The 27570-nt window shown below is 48.1% G+C and overlaps 1 protein-coding gene across 3 annotated transcripts in view; it reads left to right on the top strand.

Annotated features, from left to right (window-relative positions):
* The first annotated feature begins 6550 nt into the window (after nt 1-6550).
* The window catches only part of Bcl2 (BCL2 apoptosis regulator), a 157954-nt gene continuing 136934 nt past the window's right edge, over nt 6551-27570 (top strand). The window contains exons 1-2 of one of the 3 annotated variants that reach the window (XR_007213382.1): nt 6551-7190; nt 22468-22527. Coding sequence is in view for 2 of the 3 variants with exons in the window: in XM_048363246.1 (XP_048219203.1) it covers nt 6579-7190; nt 22468-22476 (621 nt within the window). In the remaining variant the exon portion in view is untranslated. Of the gene's footprint in view, nt 7191-22467; nt 23206-27570 lie in introns of those variants that run through there. The other 2 variants (XM_048363246.1, XM_048363245.1) reach the window with 2 other exon arrangements.

Genomic DNA, 27570 nt, shown 5'->3' with positions numbered 1-27570 from the left:
ATATTTCAAAGACCCCCAGCTGCAAGAAGGAAGGTGAGTGCACTAGGCTACTTCATGCAAAGGAGTAGGATTCCAGCCTTGGAAGAATTTTTGAGCAAAAATAGGAAGTAGCTAGATCTTAGTTTTAGAAAGACCATTAGTACCCCTCTCCCTCTATCCCTCCCTCTCTCTCTCTCTCTCCCCCTCCCTCATTTTTTTTTTTTTGTACTAGGCATCGAATCCAGGACGTTGCACTTGCTAGGCAAGCACTTTGCCACTAAGCTACATCCCAGCCCCATAAATACCTCTTGAGCTTCCATTTTGATGATGCTTAGTCCTTGGGAACTGCAGTCAACAGCCCTTACTAGTTTGAAAGACACTCCATTGGACTCATAGTATAGGCTCAATTGTCACTCCCACAGATTTGGAAAGAGTCTTCACAGTGTAATCAGGGTAATAATGTTATAGGGATGAGTCCTAATCCAGTATGGCAGATGATTTTATCACAAAAACAGATGTCCTCTCATGGCCTAGGCAGAGACTGAGGATTGGATCTTCCAGCCAACAAACAAGGACCGCTGGTCTCCACCAGAGTTAGGAAGCGACAGAAATATGCCACCCAAAGTCTCAGAGGGAACACGGGATTGCTGGCCTTCTTGATTTGGGACTTCTAACCTCCAGATCCATGAGAGAATATAGATTTCAGTTGTTGCAAGCCATCCACTGTAGTTACTTGGTCATAGAAGTCCTAGGACACACATTCAACTTGATTTTTCTTTGTAATCATGTTCAGTTGCAATTAAAATCAGGGAGAGCCATGGCTCTGTGCCAACTAGCATGAAGTTATTGCACATAATAAAGAAGATCTTTGGAATAGGATGGTGTCACGTGTTGTTTGATTCTAAGACTGCAGTTTCAATCCAGTGAGAGCAGTCAGCATTTGAAAAATGGGAGACTGGAGCCAACAGCCTGTGGCTGGCTCCTGTAATCCTAACTAGCTAGGAAGCTGAGATCTGAGGATGACTGTTTGAAGCCAGCCTGAGTGGATCAATCTGAGAGACTTATCTCCACGTAACCAGCAAAAATAGCCAGAAACTGGAGGTGTGGCTGAAGTGGTTGAACTCCAGCCTTAAGCTAAAAAGCTAAGCATGAAGAGTTCACACCCCAGTAATGGCAAAAGAAAAGCAAGGTAGACAACTTCTCACCATGTTTATTTCACCTTAAGTGACAAATCACTAAGCTGGCCCCAGCCAAATTTCCCATGCCAAAGGAACCTTTTGTTTTAGTCTGTTAAAAGTTGCACAACAGTGTGATTTGTTTATAGTCCGTTATCTAGTTTTAAAAGTTGTTGCCTAATTATTCTAACAGCTTTTGAAGTCCAGGACCTATCATAAATCATCAAGGTGAGTTTCTGAGTGAAATTAAAGTTTGTTGGTTTAGATTTAACTAAAGTGTTAACCTGATTGTTAGTGATTTGAGAGTACAGGGTGTGTGCAGAAGAAAGGCAGCCTGGATAAATTGAGATATTCAGGGCCTGCCAACCAAGAATTCAAGCTATTAGAAAGATATTCTGAGTAAGGATTATAAAGTGTGAGAGGTCTGAAAATTCAAACTATACTTTTGGATCGCTTACCAAGTGTGTGAGATACTATTTCAAGCAATTCAACATTCATTTAGGCAGGCTATTTGGAAAGTTTTTATCCTCTTTCTTGTAAGTCCATTTTGTTTGTGGATTTATTTTAGGGGTCATAATTTATTTCATTTAAAATAACCTAAATAGTTGTATGTTTAACTTTCATCTTACTGTTAGCAATTCCATCTCAGTAAATGGCCTCTTCCTTCCTGTAAAATAAGAGGTTAAGAGATGGGGAGATTGAATTCACACATCTATTAAACGTTAGGATGTTCCTGTTAGAATAATGTTCTCTTTAAAAAATATTATAAATTTAGGAGGACTCTACAGTCACGACGGATGAAATGTTCGCAATGATGCAATTACCGAAGCAACCAGCTGGTGGTGCAACCTGGCAATAAAAATCTTAAGTTTTAACCGACTGGAGACGCAGCAAAACATAGGCCTCAAAGACTCAACACCGTCTCCATTCTCCGCATCCCTTCCTGCTACCATCCTATAGGTACAATCCAACCAACCTGAGCTGCCAAGAGCTGCTTCTTTTGTTTGGGGGCAGTACTGTGGTTTGAACTCTGATCCCTAGATGGTTTCTACTGCTCAGTCATGATTTGTTGAGGTTAAGTTTCGTGTACACACACCTGGCCCAAGATCTGCCTAATTCTTTCCCACAGTCGTTGCATGGATGCTAGGTATAACCCACTACACCCAGCTTCTTTTATTGATATGGAGTCCCACTGACATATATTTGAGGTGAGGGTGGAGGGAAGGGGCCAGGGCTGGCCTGGAAGCACAGTCCTACCAATTTCAGCCTCCCATGTAGCTGGGATTACGACCCTAAGTCACTGGCATCCAGGGGTCTCTGCTCCGAGTACATAGATGCCTTCTTGGAAAGTACAGTCTATGTGCTTTGTCTGGAAGGTCTCAGATATAGATGTAGCCAAGTGGTGTAACAGACATGAGGCTGTTGGTTAAAGTCAGGATGCCACCATATAAAGAACTAACCTGGGAAAACTCTCAATGCCTCCTAAGTAACCTCAGGGATTTAAGACAAGGTTCCAAGAAAATACTTAAGCCATGATGTTATGAAACCAGTACCATTTCATGAGAACACATTTTCCCAGGTCAGTCTATACCAGCCCACCCTCCCCTCTCCCTCTAGGCAAAACTGCATCGCCCCACTACTGCCCAGGGGTAAAGGGTGCATCTGTCCCAGCCATCAGAAGAGTGGGAAGGAATCTCTCTCCCTCCCTTCTTCCCCTTTGGCTGGTTGCCAGGCAACCATTCCTCTGTGAGCTTGGCTGGCCGTGGTAGTGGCCTTAACATGGTAAATGAAGTAAAAATGTGTGTCCCACCCCTTAAGAATAAGTAAACGCATTTAGCCAGGTGTGATGCTTCAAGCCTGTAATCCCAGCTACTCGGGAAGTGGAGATCCAGGACCATGATTCCAGGCCAGCCGTGGAATATAGCAGACTCCATCTCTGTGGGTGGCTGGGCACAGTTGACAGTGCCCGGCCTTTCCTGGCCAGGTGGGAAGCACAAAGCGGAGGACGGCATCCCGGGCTAGCCTGGGCACAGGAAGACCGCAGGGTGAAGATGATCAGCACAAGAAGGGGCTGGAGGCATGGCTCGAGCGGTCGCGCAGGTGGCCAGAGCCTTGAGTCCAATCCTCAGAACAGAAAGAAAGAGAAAAGGAAGAGAGGGAGGGAAGGCAGAACGGGAAAGCTTTGGCTGAGAAACATGAAGATGGAGTCCGACTCCTTCTGTGCGTGGTGTTCTAATCCGCTCTAGTTTCTGCAACAGTCCAGTGTTGGGTATTGGTAATCGCGGCTTAGGAAGTAACGCTGCTGTGTTTTCAGTAAACACTTTTTTTCTTTGACGCTTTATTTGTCAAAGATAGCAACTGCTCAACACGTGCGACTTGTTTGTCGTCCCCGTGTCCTCTCCTCGCAGGGGCCATTTGTACGGGGGACTGGAAGCCCGCCTGCTGGTGCCCGCACTGATCTGCGTGTGCGCAGGCACTGCGTGGGGGAAGGTGAGCCCATCCAGGAACGGTGGGGACGCGGGGACACCTGCCACCGCCTGGCTAAGACCCCAGGCTCTAACGTCCGGGCCACACAGCTCCCCGGGGCCCAGCCTTGACCCCCGTGCCCCCCAAACGGGGAAGGCACCCTCACCATGCGTCACGGGGGCACCCCGCCCGCCCAGTGAAGGCGGCTGGGTCACCAGGGTGGATGTGCAGCTTGCAACCACCCGGGGGAGAGGGGGCACGCGTGTGCGTGCGTGCACACACCCACGGAGCAACCTGAAAGCACACGGGAGTGGGCGCTTCCCGGGTGTGTGTGTGGGGGGGCGCGTTCGGTCCCCGAGGAATGAGAGTGGCCAGCGCTGGGGGGGGAGGGGTCCTCTCCGTGCTAACACACCGAGTGCGTGTGCACACACATCACGCGCAAATGCACGCAGGCACGGCCAGGGACGCAGCGGGTCTAGGCTTCTGGGCGGCGAGTCCAGCCCTTGTCTGCAGGCCTCCCCCACCCCCCCAGCAGCCACAGCACCCCTCACCCCTGCGCGGCCGACCACGTGCGGACCCCCCCCCCCCCGGGGTCTCGCTATTTCTCCTTCACCCCACCCCACCCACCCCCCGCCCGCCCCGCAGGCCCGGGGAACACACCCCCACCCCACCCCACCCCCCCGCGCGCGCTCCAGGCCCTCCGCAGGCCCGAGCAGGCCCCTCGCACCCCCACCGCGCCGCGGCCGCGCGGGAGGCCTGCGCCGTCCGCGCCACCCACCGGCGGGGCCCCGCGGGCGGGAGCGGAGCCGAGCCGAGCCGCCGGCCGGAGCCCCGAGCGCCCTCCCCGCGCCGCGGGCCTGCGCCCTGCGTGCGCGCCTGGCCGCGCGCGGCGCCTTTAACCGGGGGACGGGGGGGGGGGGGAGAGAGGGAGGGAGGCACCGAGGCGGAGGGCGGGCGGGCCGGGGAGGGGAGGGGAGGGGAGGGAGGGCTCTTTCTTTCTTCTTTTTTTTTTTTTGAATGAACAGTGACGTACGCACAGGAAACCAGGCGGTTTGTGCGGAGAATGAAGTAAGAGCGCAGACCCCGCTCCCGCCCGCGCCCCCGCCCCCTTCCTCCCTCCCTCCCTCCACCCGCCCGCCCGCCCGCCGCGCCCGCCGCGCCCCGGGGGTCCCCGGAGGCCCAGCCTCCACCCGCCCCGCTCGCCAAGGTGCCCGGCCGCCCCCGCTGGAGCCGCGGGAGGAGAAAGGGTGCGCAGCCCGGAGGCGGGGTGCGCCGGTGGGGTGCAGCGGAAGAGAGGGGGGGGTTCGAGGCTCGCGCGGAGGCGGCGGCGGGGGTGGGAGGGGGGGTGAGGGCGGGGGGGTGTGGAGGGGGTGGGGGGGAGAGAACTTCGTAGTCATCCTTTTTAGGAAAAGAAGGGGAGGGGGGGGAGAGAGCAAATCCCTCCCTCCGCACCGCCCCACCGCACCACACACGGCGCGCGGGCTCCGCGCCCGGCAACCCGCGTCCCCCTCGGCCGCCGCCGCCGCGACGCGCGCGCGCGCTCCGGGGAGAGTCGGCGGAGGATCGCGGGGCCCGTCCGCGGCGCTTCCGCCCGCCCGCCCGCCCGCCCGCCGGGGCTCCGCTCCGCTCCCCTCCCCGGGCCCGGGTCCGCGCGCGCGCGCGTGTGCGCGCGTGTGTGTGAGTGTGTGTGCGGGGTGTCAGCTGCCAAGAAGGGAGGAGGAAAAGAGAGAGAGGAAAAAAAAAAGAAATCACAGGAGTTGCACCGAGAGCGGGACTGGAAATCGCGATTCATCTGCCGCCTCCTCGCCGCCTCGCCCGCCGCCTCCTCCGGCCGGGATGCCTGCGCGCTGACTGACATCGCTGGGGTGGAGAGGTGGTGGGGGTGGAGGGGGGGGGGTCCGGTCCGTCGGAGGGGGATCGGCCTCGGGTTCCTCTTCTGATTCATTGGGAAGTTTGCGAGCCGCTTCTCCGCCCGCCCCGAGCGTGCCGGACCGGAGGTCCATGGGATCGTTCGCCTCCGGCGTCTGTGGTGGTTTTGCCAAAAGGGAAAAGAAGAAAAAAAAAAGGCCAAGGGAACTTTGAACCCCAGAGAGGATCGCGCCCGCCCGTCCGTCCGTCCGCCCGTCCGTCCGTCCTCACCGGGGTGGGAGGGGGTGTGGAAGGTGGCACAAGTAAGTCCCCCGGGCCCAGGAACTCGCGCCCTCCGCCTAACTTTCCACGGACGCCTTGGAGACCCTGTGACCGGAGTGCACCCGGGACGCACTGACATCGCCCTGCCAGGCAGTTCAAAGACCTTTTCCATTTTCCTTTTTCTTTCCTTTTTGGTTTGGAATCCAGCCGCGGTGGCCGCCTTGCACCGGGCGCGTGGAGAATGCACCTGACCCTAACTTCCTAGGGCTCCCTCCTCCCCCCCCACTCCCACCCCCCGCCCCAGCCCGCCTCCCTCCTCACCTCGCCGGCCTCGCGGAGGGGAGCAGGCTGACCACGAACCCCACTTTCCACAGCCACGTGCCTCGTGGGATACTAATAATCAATAATAAAAGGAAAGCTCCGAGAGGGATCCGAAGAGACGTTTGCCTGCGGCCCGTGCCCAGGGTGGGGTGGGGGACAGGGGGGGCGCAGCGGCAGCACCGCGTGACCGAAGACACCCCCTCCCCGCCCACCCCCCCCACCCCTCCCATCTCATCCAAGCATGCCGGGCCCCGGCCGCTCCAGATATCCACTCTAACTCTTCTTTTCCTCTCCAGGAGGAGGTGGGGGGGGGGGGGAGCCCCTAGGAGGGGGTGGAGGAGGTGGAAGCGGGGAGCCCAGAGGGGGTGGGGGTAGGAGGTGCTGCGTGGTTCCTCTCCCCCTCGTTCGCCCCCCCCCCGCAAGCTCCCCACTCGCTCGCACGGTCCCGGGGGTGGGGGTGTGTGGGGGTGTGTGGGGGTGGTGGCGGGGAGAGGAGGAGGAAGCAGGATGGCGCACGCGGGGAGGACCGGGTATGACCACCGGGAGATCGTGATGAAGTACATCCACTACAAACTGTCCCAGAGGGGCTACGCGTGGGACGCGGCCGACCCGGGGGACCACGCGCCCCCCGGCATCTTCTCCCAGCCTGGGAGTCACCCTCCGCCCGCCACGCAGCCGCCACCGCCACCAACAACGCCGCCGCCCGGGGATCCCGCAGCCGCCGCCGCCGCCAGGACCTCCCCGTCCCCGCCCGCCGCCCACCCCGCCGCCGCCGCCGTCGGGCCGGCGCTCAGCCCGGTGCCACCTGTGGTCCACCTGACGCTGCGCCAGGCCGGCGACGACTTCTCCCGCCGCTACCGCCGCGACTTCGCCGAGATGTCCAGCCAGCTGCACCTGACGCCCTTCACCGCGAGGGGACGCTTCGCCACGGTGGTGGAGGAGCTCTTCAGGGACGGGGTGAACTGGGGCCGCATCGTGGCCTTCTTCGAGTTCGGTGGGGTCATGTGCGTGGAGAGCGTCAACCGGGAGATGTCCCCCCTCGTGGACAACATCGCCCTGTGGATGACCGAGTACCTGAACCGCCACCTGCACACCTGGATCCAGGAGAACGGAGGCTGGGTAAGGTGCACCGAGGCGCGCGGGTGGGTGGGTGTGCGCGCACGTCGGGGGGGGGCGGGGGTCTGGGTTCGAGATCATCGCGGGCGTGTGAGAGAGAGGCTGTGTGTGCTTGGAGAGGGTGCTGGGAAGGGGGGGTGGGGTGGGGGAGGGCAGGGGTGACTTGGGTCCTGGGTTCTCTCCCCTGGGGTCCAGGGGTTTGGATGCTTTTTCGGCCTCCCCCCCACCCCTCCCCACCCCCTTTCCTCTGACCCAAGCTCGCCCTGCCAACCCCACAGTTGGTAACTCCTTTCTTGCCCCCAAAGGGTTGAACTTGTTGGACGGGAGAACCCAGGGATCTCGCACGGTGGATTGGGTGGGATTTCGTGAGCGCTTGGCGTCCGTCCCTTCGGACGTGTGTGGAGTTAGCTGTTGACGTTGGAGGTGTCAGGGACCACGGGTGCGCCCGCCCGCGCCCCCCCCCCCCAGGCCCGGCCTGGCCCTTGCAGCCTTAGGGTTCCCCTGGCTGTGGACTCCGTTTAGGAATCCTCCAGTGGGATGGGCTGACTCCACCAGTGTGGGCCAAGCCATCAGGCCTCTCTCCTGACTCACTCGTGTTTCCCACAGAGGAAGGGCAGCCTTGCACCTTTCCCTGGAAAACTTGGCTGTGTTTGTGAAGAGGAGGCAAGGTGGACCCTGGCTGAGGGTCCCAAGTTGCTGGCCCTATTCCCAGCGGGCGTGGCCCCAGGCCTTTCCGCCCTGGGCACTTGGCTGGGGAGTCCTCAGTGAAGGGATTTGCTTTTGCTTGCATCCTATATTGCATGCAAGACTTAAATGTTTGCTGGCATCTTGGTGTCTTTTACTATCCCCCACCTCGACCTGTCACATCATTTGGTGATCCCTGCTGAAAACTTGCTTCCCGGTTATCAATGTGAGGAGAGGTGGTGGGTCGTGGCTTCGGATTTTCTTAAGCCCTGACTCCAGTTGAAGAAGCTGATCTCTCTTATCTTTGAAGACTGTGCGGTGGCTGTTTCCTGGGATGGTGCTACCTAGAGCTAGCTACTGTTACTCTACCACTCAGCAATACTTTTCCATGAAAAGGGGTGGAGAGCAGTCCCTAAGAGTTCAGGTGTATCATTAAGATCTAGGCCACAATCAAAATTGTGAAAATAGTTATTCCTATCTAAAGTTTCTTAAAAAAAAAAAAAGCTTTGTGTTTCAAGAGTTATCTTCGAAACGAGGCAATTCAGTGCTTGCCTTGTCTAGTTTGGGGGGAGAATGATTAATATTTTATAGAACCTAACAGGAGCCAAGAGTCTAGAAGACTGCAGGTGGTGTTCAAAAGCATGTTACTTGTTTTTACTACAACTCCCCAAATGAGCTGATATTCAGGGGCCCAAAAGAGAGAGAGAGAGAAAAAAAAAGCTATGCAAAGTAGATGCTTGAGTGAACATCTTGATGTTATTTGATCAAAGGTGACAAAATATTGATGTTATTCCATCATTAAAGGTAAAATTAACTAAGCTATCCAAATTTAAGCCTCTAAACTTCAAATGCTCTGTATGAATTGCCTGTTTGTTGGGATCCCACATTATCAGAATCTGTAGTAATTCTAGAAGAATTTGCTAAAGGATGAAAAACGTTTTTGTTAAGAGTTTCATTAAGTAGGTGGTTTGATTTTTAGCCATTGTATCCAGACTCCAGAAGGATCTTTTTAAAATCAAAGAAAAACTAATTTAATACTTTTACTATTTATATTTTTATGAAATTTTAAAACATTTTGCCTTCTAGTTGAAAGAAATCCAAGGTAATAACTGCCATCTATCAAGTTAATGAAAGGTGGGAAACTGGGCCATATGTTTAATATAGAAATTTAGATATGCCCTCGGCCTGGAGTTGAATTGCAGAATGTTAAGATCTTATACAACTGAATTTCTTTTCAAATGAAGCATCACTTTTTTTTTCTGTTTCCAATCAGGTTTTCATTGTCGAGCCTATCTTTGTGGTCAACAGGTGTCTGGGATTGATAAATGTACAGACTACATTTTAATGATGCCAAACCACAACGACAAACTGTAGAACATGATAAAAAATACTTTTTTTGACAAAGACTCCTATAGTCAAAATAAATCATATAGAACCACAAATGACTCAGGATAAAAATGTGTAATAGTTTTCAGAACAACATGTAGATGGATGGCTCTATAGCAAAACAAAGGAATTTGGCACATACAAAAAAAAGTATGTATCAGGAAATACATTCCTATGTGAACACTTTAGAATATAACTTGGAGTATCTGCAAGTTATATATGATTTGACCATCAATTCAGATGTGTGTTTTTCATCTAAGGATTTTTTTTTTTAAAGGCATCTGGCCATGCGGGCGGCTTTTCCTCCAGATTTGCACCAGTTAAGGGTTGCATCTGTAATACCAAATTGCATCTTACCACATCGAGTTGATAACGGTTAGATAGGTTCAGGAGAGAGCAAACATAGTTTCATGCCATGAAACCACAATGCTTGCCATTTCCAGGGTTCCATAGATCACCTCGAACTCTAAGACTCCCTACAGCATTCTTGCTTGTCACCTTTTCTGTTCTTTGCTTTTAAACTTTTGCAAAGTTCAGACCCGTCCTGGGCTGAGGGGAGCTCTTCAGATCCCATGCTTTACAACACGGAGAAAACATTCCTTGTAATGATCAGCTTCTGATAAATGGTCCCTGAAGCCTTCAAATTAATAAAAGACTAGAGAAGTAATTGGGTGTAGAATGGGGCGTGGCTTCATTCCTAAGTCTGAATAAGGCTTTGTGTGGCATGCTGAGAAAGAGGAAAAAGAGAGCACTCGTTCTAAAAATGCCTAAGACCTTGGCACTGAAGTGTAGCTCCCTGACCAGCAGCCTGAGTGATCTTGAGAGCTTGCTTCTCAGGGATGCAGAATCTCAGGCTCCACCCCAGTGCTCCTATGGTTTGTGTGAGTGTTTCACTTACGCGTGCTACCACTGTGCTGACTCCTAGGAGCCTCATTTTTGGTGGTACCAGGGTTTGAACTCACTCGCTCTTGCTTTGCTTGCTTAGATGGTGCCCAACCACCTAAACCATGCCTGTGGCCTAACTTTTTGTCAGTGATTTTTGGAGACGGAATCTCAGGAACTTTTCTGTCCGGGCTGGTCTTTGAACTTCAATCCTCTAGATCTCAGCCTCTTGAGAAGCTAGAATCACAGCTTAAGCTACCAGTGTCTTGCTTCCGAGGGACATCTTTTAGGAAGAGTTGCATTCTGAGATGAATTCTGTTGGGTCTTTTTCCAGGAAGCTCCAGCTCAAGAAAGAGTCTTTCCTGAAATACTGACTTTCCCAGACGGCCTCTAGACCAATGGGACCCTATGAAGTAGAATGAAGAGAGGGAGAGATAGCTGTGCAGGATTCTGAAGGATGTCATTTTGATTTATACCTTTTGTTTCTTAACAGTATTTTTTTTACTATGAGTATGTTTGCATTTGTTATATGAAGTAGCCTACATTATCAAGGGAAGGAAAAAAGAATCTGGATTCTTTTTTTTTCTTTTTTTTGGCCAGTCCTGGGCCTTGAACTCAGGGCCTGAGCACTGTCCCTGGCTTCTTTTTGCTCAAGGCTAGCACTCTGCCACTTGAGCCACAGCGCCACTTCTGGCTGTTTTCTGTATATGTGGTGCTGGGGAATCGAACCCAGGGCCTCATGTGTACAAGGCAAGCACTCTTGCCACTAGGCCATATCCCCAGCCCCGAATCTGGTTTCTTAAAAGGGAAACTTCAAGAGTGTTTTCCATGGTAGTATTAGAACTGTTACTGATGATCACTGGTCCCATTAAAGTAAGATGGTTTTCGTACTGCAATTGAAGGTGAGCGATTTGCTCTTTTAATGGATGTATCAGTATTTTGTTGTTGTTGTTAGTCATGGGGCTCGAACTCAGGGCCTGAGTGCTTTTCCTGAGCTCTTTCACTGAAGACTAGTGCTCTACCACTTGAGCCGCAGTGCCACTTCCAGTATTCTGGTAGTTAATTGGAGATAAGAGTCTTGATGGACTTTCCTGCCTGGACTGGCTTTGAACCTCGATCCTCAGATCTCAGCCTCCTGAGTAGCTAGAGTTACAGGTGTGAGCCATCAGCACCCAGTTCAGTTAGTGTTTTATCACCTTCCAATACAGTTTAAGTTCTGTTAAGAGTTTGTGCTGACCTTGAAGTTGTTTTGAGACAGAGGACTTTGGCCAGTAAAGGGCTGAGAGGTGAAGGGTAAGCTGATGGTGAAGGAAAATTGTGAACACCGTCTACTCTACAAATGGGGAAGTAGGAGGAAGCGAAATGTAGGCTAGTAAAAGAATTGTATGTTTTAAACAAGAAAATGCAGGAGATTGACCTCATTCTATTGATGAAAGAGTAGTCAGATTTTTGTTTCTCTTTTCTGAATATAGTGCACATCTATCCACCCATCCGTCCGTCCATCCGTCTGTCCGTCTGTCCATCGGTCTGTCCATCTAAACATTATTAACTGGGAATTAGTACCATTCTCATATCAATGTTCGGTGTACGTGAAGAAGCCTCATTTTTCCAGTGGTTGAGGATCAGCTGCGTAAGGCCTGGTCTTGGCAGTGAAGTGCTGGGATTAAAAATAACATTACAATGATACAGTCTTAAATAATCCATTTAATGATGAACTTTTCCTTGGGAAAGTGCATCTTTCTGCTGGCTAAGAATCACATGGTCCCTTTTAATAATTTATTTTGTAGGAAAAGAATGCATTATTGCTCTTGGAGTTTTCAGTCATGTGCTCTTGAGTGATTATATTTCTGGACCTTCATTTTTTTTAGTTCGCTGAGTTCTCTTCTGTGTTAGGGCTTTTGATTGCTGTTTAATGTGCACTGAGAACATTCTCTCATGCATCTTGTTACTTTGAATTGTGCTGTCTAGTGAGAACAGACTGTTCTTTCTAGTGAACCTTGATGGAATTGGTACATGTCATATTGCTTAAATGTCAGTAGGCCCCACAGACCATACCAGGTAACAAAGCCACAGATTAAAAATAAATAAGAGCCTGTTTCTCACCATTTTCTTCCTTATCTCTGCACCTTATCCTACTCTACATTTTGGGGAGTGATGAGAAGCCCACTCCTGAAGCAGCACCGGAGTGTTTTGCTTGTTGATGGGGTCCCTACCCGCTCCACTCTGCAAGTCTTAGCAGCCCTTAGCCAAGTGCTATTTCAGCAGGAGGGCATTTGTGCTAGAAAACAACACTCCCTTTGTAACAGACCAGGAGAAAGTTTTCTTTTCCTCTAGCGCTATATTGTACTGGAAGATCAGAGGTTCTCTTAAACCTCTGGAAGGTAATGCGATACCACCTTGCTTCAGGTCTGACAGTGGTCGCCCTATCTGCTCACCTTGTCCCTACCACTGCATGTAGAGATCACCCAGTCTATTTGCTTCCATGGGAAGTGCCTCCTTCTATCCTCATGATTTGATGTCTGCATAGAATTCATGTTGAAAATCACTCAAGACTTGAGACAGTTACTCACAGACAAGTCCTATGGGTGGGTTGAATCCGGGGTTAGGCTGAAGGATGGGAGAAGGCTGAAGGAGAGTTTGTTCCTGGCCTTGATGGACTTCCAGGCCAGAATTTCGGCGTCTCCATAAACTGATCGGTACTACACAGCCACACAGCCTGATTCCTGGACTACAGGATTTAGAAAGAAAAAGAAAATAACTGAACACATGCTATTTTACTTCTGTTTTTAATCTAGAAAAGGTTATTTCTAACCTTAAAGGTGCTCATGTGTGCATTAGGCCTGATTTAAATAAGGGGCAAAAACTCAGATAATTTGAAAACTACTGTCCTAGTGTAAGGAGACTTTAACAGAACTGAAAGGCAGGGGGGGAGTTCCCTTTTTAGATAGTAACCCACTAAACATTATTTATGCACATTAGGAAGACTTAATAAACACCAGTCGACAGTTTGCAAAGAATTTCATTAATGCTTTTTAAGTAAAAAACAATGAAGGCTCTGATTGGGATGATTAGAGCTAGGTAATTTGAAGAGCTTTCTTAAATAACTCATTCTTGTGTATGTAAGGTTTTGAACCAGAATAGAGCTTCTTCCTTTGGGAGAGAAAAAAAAAAAAAGCTGCTCTGTTGACCCTACATCACTCTACTCTCCAATGCTTCTCTTCTGAAATGTGATTTATCGTTTTCAGAAATTCTTGGTCTACTGTGACACCACATTCCTAAGGACCAGGTGGCCTTGTAGCTTATAGCGCTTACAGTCCTCTTTTTGAAACTTAAATAGCTTCCCCCCATCCCCTTTTTGCGGTATTCCTGTGGGTTTGGTGTTTTTTTTTTCCCCCCCAATATGTGCCAGATTTTTGTAGCACCAGAGTTTTCTCTGTGTGTCACCCACCTGTCCTCCCATGAGAATTGAGGATAGGACTTCTGTTTCTCCAAAACCAGTTGGGTTTTCTCATAGGGCCTACGCTTGCAGTCACCAACTGTCTGGTCATTGAGCCCACGCTGATATTGGGTGCCGCACCTTGCTACCATTCAACAGGTAGAATTTGCCTGGAGAGAATAGCCATGTGTCTAGATGGTAGCAGGAGAAGGCAGAAGTGGCGGTGCACCCATAGCTGCGACCTCCATGCTAATCATGTCACGAAGCAACAACACAGGTGAAAATGCTGCCAACGGATGCTCTCCAGAGGTTCTATCCCAGTGCAGAGCAGATCAAAGCAACGCCCACTGGTAACGTTGGGACTCCTTGCCGTCTCTGTGGTTCAGAATTACAGTGTGTGAGGCATCATCGCTTGAGTCTTCCATACATTTTGACTAAACTACAATCACTTGTCGCGAGGACCACTTCCCCAAACAGTCTCCCAGGCACATTACAAAGAGAGTGTCCCTCATGCTGGCCTGGCCACTTGGGTTTGGCTCCCCGGGAGATTTCTGTGGGTAGTGCATCATATGCCACGAAGAGATCAAGGATGAAGCACACCTCTGTGTACACGCTCATGGAGTGTGTGGCTCTGTGGGAAACTCCTTGTTGGGAAAATTCACATGTCCATTCTGCCAACACTTTGCCTTCAGAACTTCGGAAATGGGACCATATTCCCCTTTAAGCTAGTAATCAGCTCTCTGGGGCTTCAGTGTCATGAGTCAGAAGCTTATGACTGACTCTCCTCTGTTCTTTATTATGTCTCCCCAAAACAACCCTGGAACCCACTGTGTCAAGCGAAGCCTTCATTCTTCAAAGGAGATTTTCTGTTTCCCATTGAGACCAGTACATCTCTTGTGACCGTTGCAATGACTCTTATTTCTCTATTTCAAACTGTCGAGTAGACAGTTAAGTTGCAAAAGAGTGATGCAGTATATACTCTTTTTAATGCTTGGAGCCCCAGACAAGGAATCAATGTTGCAGCTTGACTTGTCTTGACTTTTTCCAGTTCTCTTAAGCAGATAACGAAGACTTCTTCTTTATGACTCCAGTCTAGGTTATTGACTCTGAAACTGAAATGCAGCCAACTTTCCCTCTCAATGGCATTCAGATTATCTACGAGTATTTGCGGCACAGACTCAGTCCTCCAAGTTTAATGCCTATCTTGTCTATAATATTTATCCTCACTACAATTAGGGTAGGAATAAAACTGTTTAAAATTATATCATCAGCTCTAGATATTGATTTGTGCCTTTGGAAAAGAATGTTGGTCCATTAAAGCACCTCTATGTTTGAAAATTTGGGGCTGTCTCCTAGCCATTTCTTTTATGAGTTCCTAACAGCTTTATATACACACACACACACACACACACACACACACACACATCACTGAGAACCTACAGAAGAGTTTTAAAGTATTCTGGAGCATAATTTTAAGTGTAGAGAGGTAGAGCCACTTGGTAAATATTAAAGCAATCGTATGAGAAGAAAGTGATCTGAGGAAGATTTTCTGTGTGTGTGTGTGTGTGTGTGTGTGTGTGTGTGTGTGTGTGTGTGCGTATACACGTGCATGTGGATTTCAATGCTGGGTCTTGAACCCAGGAACTGGGTGCTGTCCCTCAGCTTCGTCTCTTAAAGCTGGTGTTTGCCCTCTTTTTTTTTTTTTTTTTTTTTTTTGCCAGTCCTGGGCCTTGGACTCAAGGCCTGAGCACTGTCCCTGGCTTCTTCCCGCTCAAGGCTAGCACTCTGCCACTTGAGCCACAGCGCCGCTTCTGGCCGTTTTCTGTATATGTGGTGCTGGGGAATCGAACCTAGGGCCTCGTGTATCCGAGGCAGGCACTCTTGCCACTAGGCTATATCCCCAGCCCCTGTGTTTGCCCTCTTGAACTGCATGTCTACTCACTGTTTTTTGGTGGTTAGTTGTAGTCTCATGAACTTTCCTACCTGGGCTGGTGTTGAACCCCAGGTGTGATGTGAGAAAGTGTTGATTAAGGATAATGAATAGTTGTCCACAGAACTTAACCCTGAGTAGGGCAATGGTGGATGTAGAAAGATCTGGTTATTGAGAAAAGCATGCACCCTGTTGTATTGGTTTTTAAAAAAAATAGGAAAAAAAATGACTGGGCACCTCTTGTATACAAAGTTTTGTGCTACTTTAGTTGAGTAAAACTGTGTAAGACCGTGATTACCTTGGGAGAGCTTGCCACGCCGTGAAAGCTGTGTAGCATGTAATCCTTGACAGTCTTTACTGGGCAGAGAGGCAGCTTGGAAGAGCTTCATGTGGGCAATGACGTAGAGGTAAACTGTGGAGAACGGATCGTGGTGTGGGCAGAGGATCCCAGAGCAGTGGAGAGAGGTAGGGAAGTATGAGGTCTATTTATGGAGTTGTGGAGTCTGATGGGACCAGAGCATCAAGAGCCCTTGGTGAGGTCCTCGTTTGTGAAGGTATCCTTGGGTCCTCACTTGACAGATGTTGAAAGGGTTCCAAAACAAGACAACAAGTGGGTGTGGAGGAGATGGGACCCAGGCTGGATGGGGGAGGCCACGAAAGAAAAACGCCGAACCGCGGGAGTTGGTTGGAGAATGGAAATGGCAGGGTAGTTGTGGAGGTGATGCAGAAGTCGAACCAAAGGACGAAATGTGAGGAGTGAGAGGAGAAAAGCATCAGAGGATTCAGGATGTGTCCCGGCTAGCTTAAAACCCAACCCCATCTTCCCGAGAGGAATGAAAGAGACAAGAATGGTGATTTAAATGTGAAGAATTTTATTTCGACCACTTTTAACTTGGTCTTTTGTGAAGATGCCCAAGTCCAATGCTTAGCAAGAAGGTGGATGTAAGGATTTGGAATTCAAGAGCAAACGGAGTCTAGGACCTAAGTCTTTGTCCCCGGATCAAAGTGTAGGGTTCCCTTCCCCCCTTTACTTCCAGTAGGTCCGCGCTGTGGCTGTCCATTCTGCCATCTTTGATTACTGCTGTTGGCATACCACTCTTCCCCAGAAGTCCTCTCTAGGCCTCTGTGGACTGGGTGTAAGGACATTGATGTGAAGCTCTGTGTTCCACGTTGAGCTTCCTCTTACTGATTTTCCAACTGAAACAAAAACTCGGTTCGAGACAAATTAGCATTGTTCTAATTAGTGTCTTCCATCTGTGGCTCTAGGACTGACAAAATCAAGGTACCCTTCACCATTGGGACTTCCTTATGAAATACTTCTCATATTAAATTCAAAGTTGCACCTAGCATTGTGGGTAATGGTTGGATAACCATCACTGCACATGCATGGGATTAAGGAAAAAACATTATTTAGAGACACTTTGGGTGTCCAAGTCATGGTAACTAGTGAATGCTCTCTATTTCTCTTTCTACACAGTGTGCTTGCCAAAAATCACCTCCTACTGTTGTATTCATTTTAACAGACACAAAACCAAAACAGACCCACTACTTTATTTTCATCTTTTTAATTGAATTGCAAAGGTACATCATTCCTACCTAAAGATATATCTGGATTTCACTTCATAATAAACATTTGAGAATAATGATTCCTTAAATATTAACATTAAACACCAGCCTGCTGGTTGTCACCTATCTGTTTAGTTAGCATCCATTCATTGTTCAGGGGGGTTTTCCCTTTGACATGTCCATATATGCATACAATATACTTTGATCAGACTCACCCTCACCTATTTTTGATTAAATAAAGTTGAACACACACGGAGATTATACATACCGGCTTCCCTCTCCCCTTTCCTTGAGTTTCATATCTAATGTAAACTATGAAGGTCTTGATGCTTGAGATTGATTGGCCATCACCTTATCATTAAAGAATGGAAAGCTTGCCAGGCACCAGTGGCTCATGCCTAGCTAGCTACTCAGGAGACTCTGATTTAAGGACTGTGGTTGAAAGCCAGCCTCAGTAGGAAAATCTGGGAGACTGATCTCCAACTCACCACAAAAAGCCAGCACTGGATCTGTGGTTCCAGTGGTAGAGCACCAGCCATGAGCAAAAAAAAAGCTAAGGGACAATGCCCTTAGTTCTGAGTTCAAGCCCCATAATGGGCACGCACCCTCCCCTCCTCCCTCCCCCCTCCCTCCCCCCCTCCCCCAGAGCTTATATAAGCTTCTCATGGTCGGGAGCAAGGTGAATGTTAACTCTAGTCAGTGTTGTAGCTCAGATATAAAAAGAACAGCTTGGAAGTTACCAAGATCAGTGATCCCCCAGTCCTCCCATAAATGAGCAGCCAACTGAAGTCCCTGTAGCTGAACATTCCCAGAGGTGAGTGAACCTAAGATTGCGTTTCTCAAGGCATCCAGTGTAGGCCACCAATGCTGCCGCAGATCAAACTATCGCCCTGGTCACTCCGTCTGTGTTGTCTGCTCTGGTTCAGGCAAGCCTCCCAGCCAATCTGTGGTTTTTGAGAACTGGTGGAATTTGTATTTTGAGAATCTTCTCAGCTTGGCATGAAGGACACTCCAAATCTCGTTGCTCATCGTTTGTCATCTGTTTGAGAGGAAAAGATTCTATGGTTTGTTTACTTGTAAGGAAGCCTCGTCATGCGTCTCCAAGGGCTTTTAAAAGGGAAGGATGTGTCCACTTGCAGATCTGTCCCCGTGAATGAAACCACCAGCCAATTCTCTCTTTCCCTCCCCTCCCCCTCCCCTTCCTCCCTCGCTTCTGAGACCATCTGTGCATTGCCTCCCCCACTGCCAGCCCCTCTTCAAGTGGCTTATCTTCAAGTGAATTCAGAAACTTCAAATTATAAAGGACACACAGATAATTGGCCTGGTCTCCAAACTATCTGTCCCCCTGTGCCGCTGCCAGATCCTTCTAATGAATACATCCAGTTGACAGTGGGATTCTTGAGCTTGTCCGTATCCGTGAGAAAATGAGCCCCTCTGCTTTGTAACAGCTTGTAGCACAGGGGGAGAAATGACAGCCATTGCCCAAGTTTTCTTTGAATGTAGTTTTCTTTCCCATAAATGATACTTGGAGAATACAGTGAAGGGGTTATTAGTTTTCTATTTCATGGTTGGCCTGTGTGTGGGAATAACACAAGCTGTCACTGCAAATCAGTAGCTTAAACAAGCTTTGTCTGGTTAATGTGAACATTTAATATTTGGCCCGATTAAAAATTAACTGATGAAAAGTACATGTCATTGGAATTTAAAAATACCTTTTGTGAGGACTAGTTCGAAGGCATGACCAATGAATAAGTGGGGGGGGGTTTAATTCTGGGGTGGGGGTGGGGTGAATAGGAGCGGGGAGTCACTTTAAGGCTTCTTACCTGTTTGGTCTGGCACGAGAAAAGGAATGTCCTGTCGTTGCTAAGTTACTCAAAAACGAGTGAAAAACTTTTTAAAAAAAATTGTTGTTGTTAGTTTTAAAATTGGTCGTAGGATTCAAACTCCCAGGACAAAAGATCAGTTATTCATTTATCCAACACATTTCTCCCCTTCTCCTACAGGATGGGGAGGGGGGTCGGGTCAGGCCTTGGCTCCCAGTCGGGTGGGGTGGCCACGGATCGTAAAAATCCCGTGCCGTGGGGTGTTGTGAAGCTGGGGAAGGACTTTCCGCCGTTGTCGGGGCATTTGTTAGATCAAGGAGGTCTTCCCAGGAAGGGCAGCAAAACCTGCAGGGAGAGCGGGGGCGGATAGCCTCGCGGATGGAGCATGGGAGAGGGCAAAATGGACCCACCGAAAACGCTCCCACCACACGGATTGCGGAGATGGCAGGAGCGGGGATGGCCAAGATGGTGGTGTGAGGGTCAGAGCCAGCCAGCCATGGAGAGCCTGGTAACCAGCCGGCCAGAATACGGAGACTTCTATTTATTTATTTTTTTTGAGGATGCTGTCAGTGATGGTCTGAATATTTCAGAACATTGCTCGTTTCTTTTCAACGACAGTAGTCATGTTCCATAACCGTTTTTCAAAAACAGTGTGGTCATTGTTCTGGTTGTGTAGGCACACCTCCCCTCCCCCCACAGCCTAGTTTTATATTCTCTTAAATTAACATTAGCCCGCTTGAAAACTTGCTAGGATTTTGCTAGAATTCACATGGCAATGACACTTCATTTAGGATCCGTTAATGCAAGTGTGTTTGAGGAACCCATTCACTCATGGAAGGCAGTTTGCGTAGAATTGTCCTCCAAGTTGAAGAAACAGAACAAAAACAAAGCACAACAGTGGTAGGTAGGATTTTAAAGTTTCCCATGGCATTCCGTAACCGTTGGTCCATTTGGTCCTTTCCAACAGGCCTAAGTAAGGGAAGGGTTACATTCCCGCTTCGCCCTGTCGGGGACTCCCTCATTGTTACCTGCTTATTCCCAGGGCAGATTCAAGCAGACATCCTGCCTTCTCCCCGCTTCTCCGGGTGTGTTGGAGGACCCTAGATTGCTCAACAGGGAGCTTAATCAAATAGGTTTTATTCGGAATCAGAGTAGCCTCTACTGCTTTCTGTCTCAAAAATGGTCAGCAAGATTAAGATTAATTCTTTTTATTTCTGGTGTTTTCCTTCCTTGGGTTCTACTTCTGAAGTGTTGTGTGTGTTGCTGTTTTTTTTTTTTTTTACCTGAAATCCTAGTTACTCAGGGGCTGAGCTCTGAGGATTGAGGTTCAAAGGAAGCCTGTGAGACTCCTTATCTCTAATTAACCACCCCAAAAAGCTGGAGGTGGAGCTGTGGCTCAAGTGGCAGAGTGCCAGCCTTGAGTGAAAAGACTCAGGCACAGCACCCAGACCCTGAGTTCAAGCCCCAATACTGTCATAAAAAAATTCCAAAGTGTATTTTTGCAGGAGATGGGCATTGAGTTGCAAACCACCACAGATGAACTGGCAAGCCTTGTGAAAGGAGAGTAGAAGATATAGTGAGACTTCTCCATGCCCCACGAGTGTCTCTTCCAATGGGGCAGAAGTGAGATTTGATTGTCACTCTCTAGAAAGGGTGTTTTTATTTACTTTTAAAATTGGGCTCCTCTCGTCGTGTGTACAGTAAAAAAGAAAATCCACTAATTGAACTTATGATAGGGCAGGCCCTCATGTGAGAGTTTAGCCATGTGCTAAAGGACATATTCATTTCCATTCCGCTCATTCGGCAGCTGTTTTTGAAGAGTTTACTTTGTGCCAAGCACTAATCTAAGGTGCTGACGCTCGCACAGAAAACACGAAGGTCAAGAAGTGTCTTTTATGTGTCTCTGGAATGCAGTCCTGTGAACGGACACATTAGACGGCAAATAGTTACAGATGAATGAAGAGAGGACAGTGGGTGTATTGAGTCTTCATAGTCAACGTCTATTTGTACAAATGGAACTTGGGCAGAGTGGGGTTGGGCGCTATGAGGGAGAATGATAGAAGGGGGGACAGTAATCTGGATGCATTGTACTCATAACTTGTTTTTGTTTTTTTTGGCCAGTCCTGGGCCTTGGACTCAGGGCCTGAGCACTGTCCCTGGCTTCTTCCCGCTCAAGGCTAGCACTCTGCCACCTGAGCCACAGCGCCCCTTCTGGCCGTTTTCCATATATGTGGTGCTGGGGAATTGAACCGAGAGCTTCCTGTGTAGGAGGCAAGCACTCTTGCCACTAGGCCATATTCCCAGCCCACTGTCCTCATAACTTGATATATTGAATTGAAACCCTTTGGTTTCCATTCCGTTTCTTCAAGGTAATAAAAAATTCAAATTAAGATAAAAATAAAGTTAGAAAAATAGTAACTAATTAACAACCCAGTCGAAAGCCTAACGTGGCAATGAAGAGGCGAGGCGGAATGGGAGGGAGGCAGGTTTGGTCTATACCACATACCATCCCATTCCATCGCAATGCCCAGGGCACAGAGGACGTAATAGCTTTTCTTCGTTAGCAGGAGAAGATGGTGTTCTGCTTTAAGATTAATCTAGTGGTGGAATCTAGCTCTTCACATCAGTTTTAAAGGAGTTCCTGTTCACAACATAGAAGTGAAGCTACAGCTGCGAGTTGGAGTGGAAATGTTGGAAGCACTTTTTCCCTTGCTAGTCAATCATCCTTCACATTTCCATTTATCACAGCCCTGGGCGTCCACCCGGCAGCAGAAGTCAGGAGGGAAGGAAGCGAAGCATTTATGGAGCCCCCTCGAGTGCCGGGATGGCAAGTTTGACCCTTTTATGGGTAGGAGATGTTTTAACCTCAGTAACCTCCGCCAGACAGAAGGAAGTGCAATAGGAGACCAGGAAACAAACACCAGTGTCTTGGAGTAAGAGGCGAAGCCAGGATACTGTGGACAGTCCAGCTGATAAAGTCCTCTGGAACTTAAAGAACAGTTTAAACATTTAAAAGAGAAACCTGTCATCAAAAGAACAGAAAAGGACAGATGTTGCAAGTGAAGCTTTGGTTTCTTAATTAAAAAGCCCTTGTTCTTTCAGTAACAAAGAGGTGAAAAAAATTCTCACAACATGAATTCTTCCTTAAGACAAAAAAAAAAAAAAAGAAAATTTAGATGAAACTTTGCTTGCTCCCCTTGGGTTGGGTGAGTCTGTATAAATACCTGTTTTTAAAAATAGTAGCGGCCACAGGTGTGGCTCAGCTGGTAGAGTTGCTTAGCCAGTGAGCCAACGTGGCAGGAACTGGGTTTGAATCCTGGGTCTTGGACCAAAAAAAAAAAAGTAGCTGCCTTGTTCTGAAGACCAGGTCCCTGGTTCCAAGGCCTTCAGGGACAGTACGGGTGAAAGGAACAGACTGGGACCTAACTGCTGTCCACCTAACTGCCCACCATAACCTGCTTCACGTCTTAATAAAAAGCCAGGCCAAGTCTGCGGTTTTCCGCTGGTGTGAGCCTCCTCCCTTGGCTGGTCTTATTTTAGGCCTAACCTTAGTGTTTTGTTTTTTTTCCAGAGGTAGAATGACATGGGACTCAAGTCTACAAGATGATGATATATCTGTTTTTAGACTAGGCTGTAAATTTTGTTCTGCTTGTAAACAAACCCACCTGTGGAGCCCCAGTGGCCAATCCAACTTAGGGTTGTTTCCATCCCCTACATCCTCATTTGGCTACTTTGGCCTAGAACAACAAAGTGTTTCCAGAATAACCCTTGAACAGGATGCAGTGTATTGACTTGTAGAAGTCAAGGACTTCCAGTTTGGGCCAGGAAACTCCTTTCTTGGACTTAAAAGCTGAATTCTGACAAGATAGGAAACTCTTCCTGCCTGGTTCTTGTGAAGCCTAGCTCCTATCCACTCCCACTTGCTCATTAACGATGGCTCTCCCCGTTGTGAAGCAGATACAGATCGACTAAATTTAAATAACTTGAAGCTCACATGCAGAATGCACAACTCAGAAGAAAAGAAAAGGTCTCAAGTTTTAAGATTTGGTTAATAAAGGATAGATACATGTTTTAAAACTTAGATGCCCACCCCCTCCCCACGTGTTATGACTTTTTAAAGTAGAACTAGGTGGTATTTCACAAGGAAGCAAAAAAGGAAGGGAAATTATTATATAGACAGAGGGACAATAGTAACCTTTCACAGAGGAGTTCAGCAGGAACCTCCCCAAACCCAAGCTCATTAGCTGAACGAAACTAGTTACCAGCTATGTCTCTCCGCGTCTCTCTTTTTTATGAACACATTGCTGTTTTAAACATTTGACCCAATATAATCTATAATGTTTAACTTATAAACTGTAAGCCAACAGTATAAAGGCTGCATGGTGTGTGTGTGTGTGTGTGTGTGTGTGTTTGTTGTTCTTTTAACAGGTTGTGTGCGACCTCTTCGTGACGGGCTTATGCTATCAGGAAAAGGAAAGCGTGGGTTTGGATTCTGGGCCTAGCCTTCTGCAGAGTTTCCAGTGTGAAAAGGAGATGGTTGGGATTCTTTTAAAATGACCTCGGAGAAATAGGAGTTGCCTGTTTGTTTCCAGTTCTGGAACTGGCGACTTGAAAAATCTTTATGACTGCAAAGCGTATTCAGCTTTTCGGAGGATAATGGCCCTCAACACAAGTAGAGCAGGAAGTCATTTCAACCCTGTGTGCAGAGGAAGGTCAGGACGTTTTCTGGTGCCAAGTTCACGCCCAGCTCATGAGAGAGCTAAGGCCATCATTGCCAGTCCGCCTTCTTCAGCAGTGATGGTGGTGATGATGGTGTTAGAGCTGGCGATGATGGTGATAATGGTGGTGGTGGTATTTGTGTGTATGAAAACGTACATAACATGTGGATGGTTGTTAATGACAATGCATCTTTGGAGTTTTCAGGAAACTTCTTCCTACCAAGGCCCCAGAAGTGATGACTCGGGGCAAACCTACCCAGCAACAGGCAGGATGCGGAGAAGCCTGTTTAGGAAACCGTTTATCTTGAGTAGACATAGCATCTGCGATGACCTTAGCAGAAACAACAATGGCAGCGATAACAGCCACACAGCCTTTTTTTCCCCTGGCATAAGAAACTAGTTATGTAAGGAAAATGGAATTTCTCTGGGGAAGAGCCCTAGAAAGAAATCAGCAGTTGAGATAAAAATAACAAAAATATAAAATAGTGTCTGATTGTTTTCTGTGTTTTCCCATCCACCCTTGAGGCCTTGTGTGACTTGCTTTGTTCATCTCTATCTATCTAGGCTGGATGCCACTGACCATTTGGTTGTCAGATCCCCAATCAGTGGAAGAGCTGGGTATATGGAGTAAGTAGTGCCTGTCTTTAGATTTGCCCTCAACATATCCAGCGGGACGGAGAGTTCTTTCAGGGTAAACACGGCTTTAAGAATGGAAGCCCAGGGCTTTCTAGAAGGAAGAATGCTAAGTTTGGTCTCTCATCTGGCCCACGGATCAGAATCTAAGCTACCCTGGTTTAGGTGTATGCACCCGCCATCATGGGTCATTACAACCTCCAGTGAAGCTGTGTTTTCAAGCTACAGGTCAGGGTCTTGCAAAATAAACTCTTGTCATAACAAAGCTTGAGGCTGCCGGATTACATCTCAGAGGTCCTCCCCTGCATACCCAAAAGACACTGATATCCAGGTCCTGTGGGGAAAAGATGCCATTTTATGCTGATTCTGATTGGCGGGGAGGGTGTGTTTTGCTGGGCCACTCTAATAAATGATGATGATAAATAGTAGTAGCCACCACAGTATGGAGAGAGAGGAGGAAACCTAGCCAAACTCTCTTGGCTCCAATTGTATGCAAATTTGCTTAACAGAATGCAAATGATTTCTCAGTAATTCAAGGCCCAAGGACATGGGCTCAGCTGCTTTCAGTAGTGTCTCAGGCTTTTAGATCCAGCCATTTTTGAAGCAGGACGAGGCTACAGCAGGGCAGGTTACAGATGGCTTAGGCAAGAATGGCCGTCTCCAGCCGCAGATACCAATGCCTGGAATTGCACCCACGGTCCACGGAGCTGCAGCTTTGCAGTAACAGGCCAAGACTGATGTGTCTGGGGACCAGGAGAATTGTCCACACAACCAGTGCATTTTCAGAGTCCTGTATGTCTCTTAGCTCCCGTGTTTCTATTATTATGGCATAGATGATATCCCATACATGATGATTGTGTATTGACCTGCTGCAGTCACTTTGCCTAGACACTGAGAAAAGGCTACTATGCCACCAAAGTGTGGAACTGTCACCCTGTATCCAAATGTGTTCCACACTTAGGTTGCCAGAATGAATGCGATACAATTTCAACAGTACGTTCTCTATTAATTACATGTTAAGGCAATACTTTTGGATACATCGATTTAAATAAATATTAAATGTGGTCACATAGGAAATTCAAAATTTGTTTCAATTGGACAGTATTCATTCAGGATACTAACTATTCATTGCAAGAGGTAGATACCATTTCTTCCCACACTTGGCTGTTATTATATGGGGTCTGGGCCTAGAATCCCATTTTTGTTTATTTCCATGTTTGGATGTTATTATACTGGACGATGGAAAGCCTTTTCTTTTTCTAAAATTGGGGAACAGTGGAGATCATTTCGTAGGATCCTGTATTGCCCTGTTTAGTGTGTTCATTTCCAGGCTGTGGTTAGTCCCACTGACTGCTGAGATAGAAGGGCAGGCTCTACAAGCCTTTGCACAAGACAAAAAAGGGGGGCCGTCCAGCCTGCAGAGCTAGAGCCAGGATGGGAATAGAATTTCAGCCTTTGACTTGCAGCCCCAGTGCCCATTAGAAATAGACTAAAAGTTGCCCGTGGAAATATTTTCTTTTGTTACGACTCCAAAAGTAATAGAACCTAGTCTATTTAGAAATATTTATGAGTACATGTGTAAGGCAGATATGTTTGTGTACATTTCCCATAGCCAGCTAAAATGACGTAACCCAAGGTTACGAGTGATATTCCTTGTCAACCTGTAAGTCCTGTTGGGATTTTCAACCCCTCAAGGGAAGGGTCGGGCCAGGGTGGCAGGCATGTGGTCTAGACCAGGCCTGTTTTCTTCGGTTGGAAGTCAGAAAGTCTTGTTGAGCTCCTGGCAATGTGAAGAAGCAAGGTTGGGAAGTCTTGCGATTATTAGTCATCAGTGATATAGAAAGACAAGGCAGGTACCCTGGGCCGATGAGAATGAGGGATACATCTGACATAAGAGAAGGATTAGGACTGGGGACAGAAAGGTGCACATTTGGCTGGGAAGATGGCCTTGTGGTAGTGCTCACCTCGTATACCTGAAGCCCTGGGTTCGATTCCTCAGCACCACATATATAGAAAAAGCCGGAAGTGACCCTGTGGCTCAAGTGGTAGAGCGCTAGCCTTGAGCAAAAAGAAGCCAGGGACAGTGCTCAGGCCCTGAGTTCAAGCCCCAGGACTGGCAAAAACAAAATACAAAAGGTGCACATTCCTGGGAAGAAGAGGCTGTTAAGGCCAAGGCTAGGAAGCAGGGGTGGCCCGTGAGAGCGTCAAGGTGCGGGGGGGGGGGGGGGGGGGGCAGGCCTTGGGTGTGACTCCCTGGCCCTGCTAGGTACTTGCTGTCTAGGCATGTCACGTACTTTCCTGAATATGTGTTTCTTCATCTTCAAATACAGGAATTGAGTAAGGAGAATCCCACTATCATTTTGAAGACATAGCAATTGGCAAGGATTGTATCACGAGGCCTTCATTTCTATTGCCATTCCTTCTGCTGTCTAATGCACTCAAGGGCACCAGGGTCTGGAAGTGTGGTCCCTGGCTGTACCCTTCACCTGGTCCTGAATTCTAATTACCTTATAACTGTGGTCAAATACCAACATAGATACCCACATAAATACCCACCCACCCACCTGCATCTAGACGTAGCTTTGTGGAATAAGGTCGAAGAGTGCTTATTTCTACTTGTCTTTCTGGGCTCCTTCTATTCTCTTTTATCGCAGTGCTTTCTGAATTCTAATTATTTCTTACCATATGTCTTCAGAGTTTGGTATTAAGCAGGTAGTCAGTCATTCTCTCACACGGATCACAAGTTTTAACAAATCTGTTTTTTGTCTTGAACTACTTCCTCGTCTTTATACCTCGGTATGAGTTAAAAAGCTTCCAGGTGGGAGATGAATGACAGAAGGACCTCACTACTCTTTTCTTCTGAGAGGACTATGTTTTAATTACTTTTCCTACGCGTAGGGAGACAGAAGCCCTGGGATGTTGGAGCAGCTTTGTATTTTGCAGCGGATCTTCTCGGGATCACATTCCCTCACTCCGGGTTCCAGCCACCTCTTCCGCCTCATTATACTTTGCTTAGCACTGAGAAGCCTGGCATGGTTTCTTTTGGAATGAAAAGCTTGGCAGAGCCTGCCTAGACAACAGCACCGCAAAACACTGTGGCAGAAGGTTTGGTCTACATACCAAGGCAGCCAAAGTATTAATTGCATTCTCTGTGATCACAAAAAAAAAAAAAGGCGCTGAATTATTCTCTTCATGTTTTAAGAATGACAGGCTTTTACACTTCAGACTCAAAGCATAGTGTATCACATGCAAAGGAGAAGCTAGATTTGAGGACCAAAAATTTAAAAAAAAAACAACCAATAAAAGCATAAAAATGAGGTGGATT

The sequence above is a fragment of the Perognathus longimembris genome, chromosome 15 (assembly GCF_023159225.1).
Source record: "Perognathus longimembris pacificus isolate PPM17 chromosome 15, ASM2315922v1, whole genome shotgun sequence".
Lineage (NCBI taxonomy): Eukaryota > Metazoa > Chordata > Mammalia > Rodentia > Heteromyidae > Perognathus > Perognathus longimembris.
The sequence above is the reverse complement of the archived record's forward strand: the minus strand, read 5'-3'. Positions and strand labels throughout refer to the sequence as shown.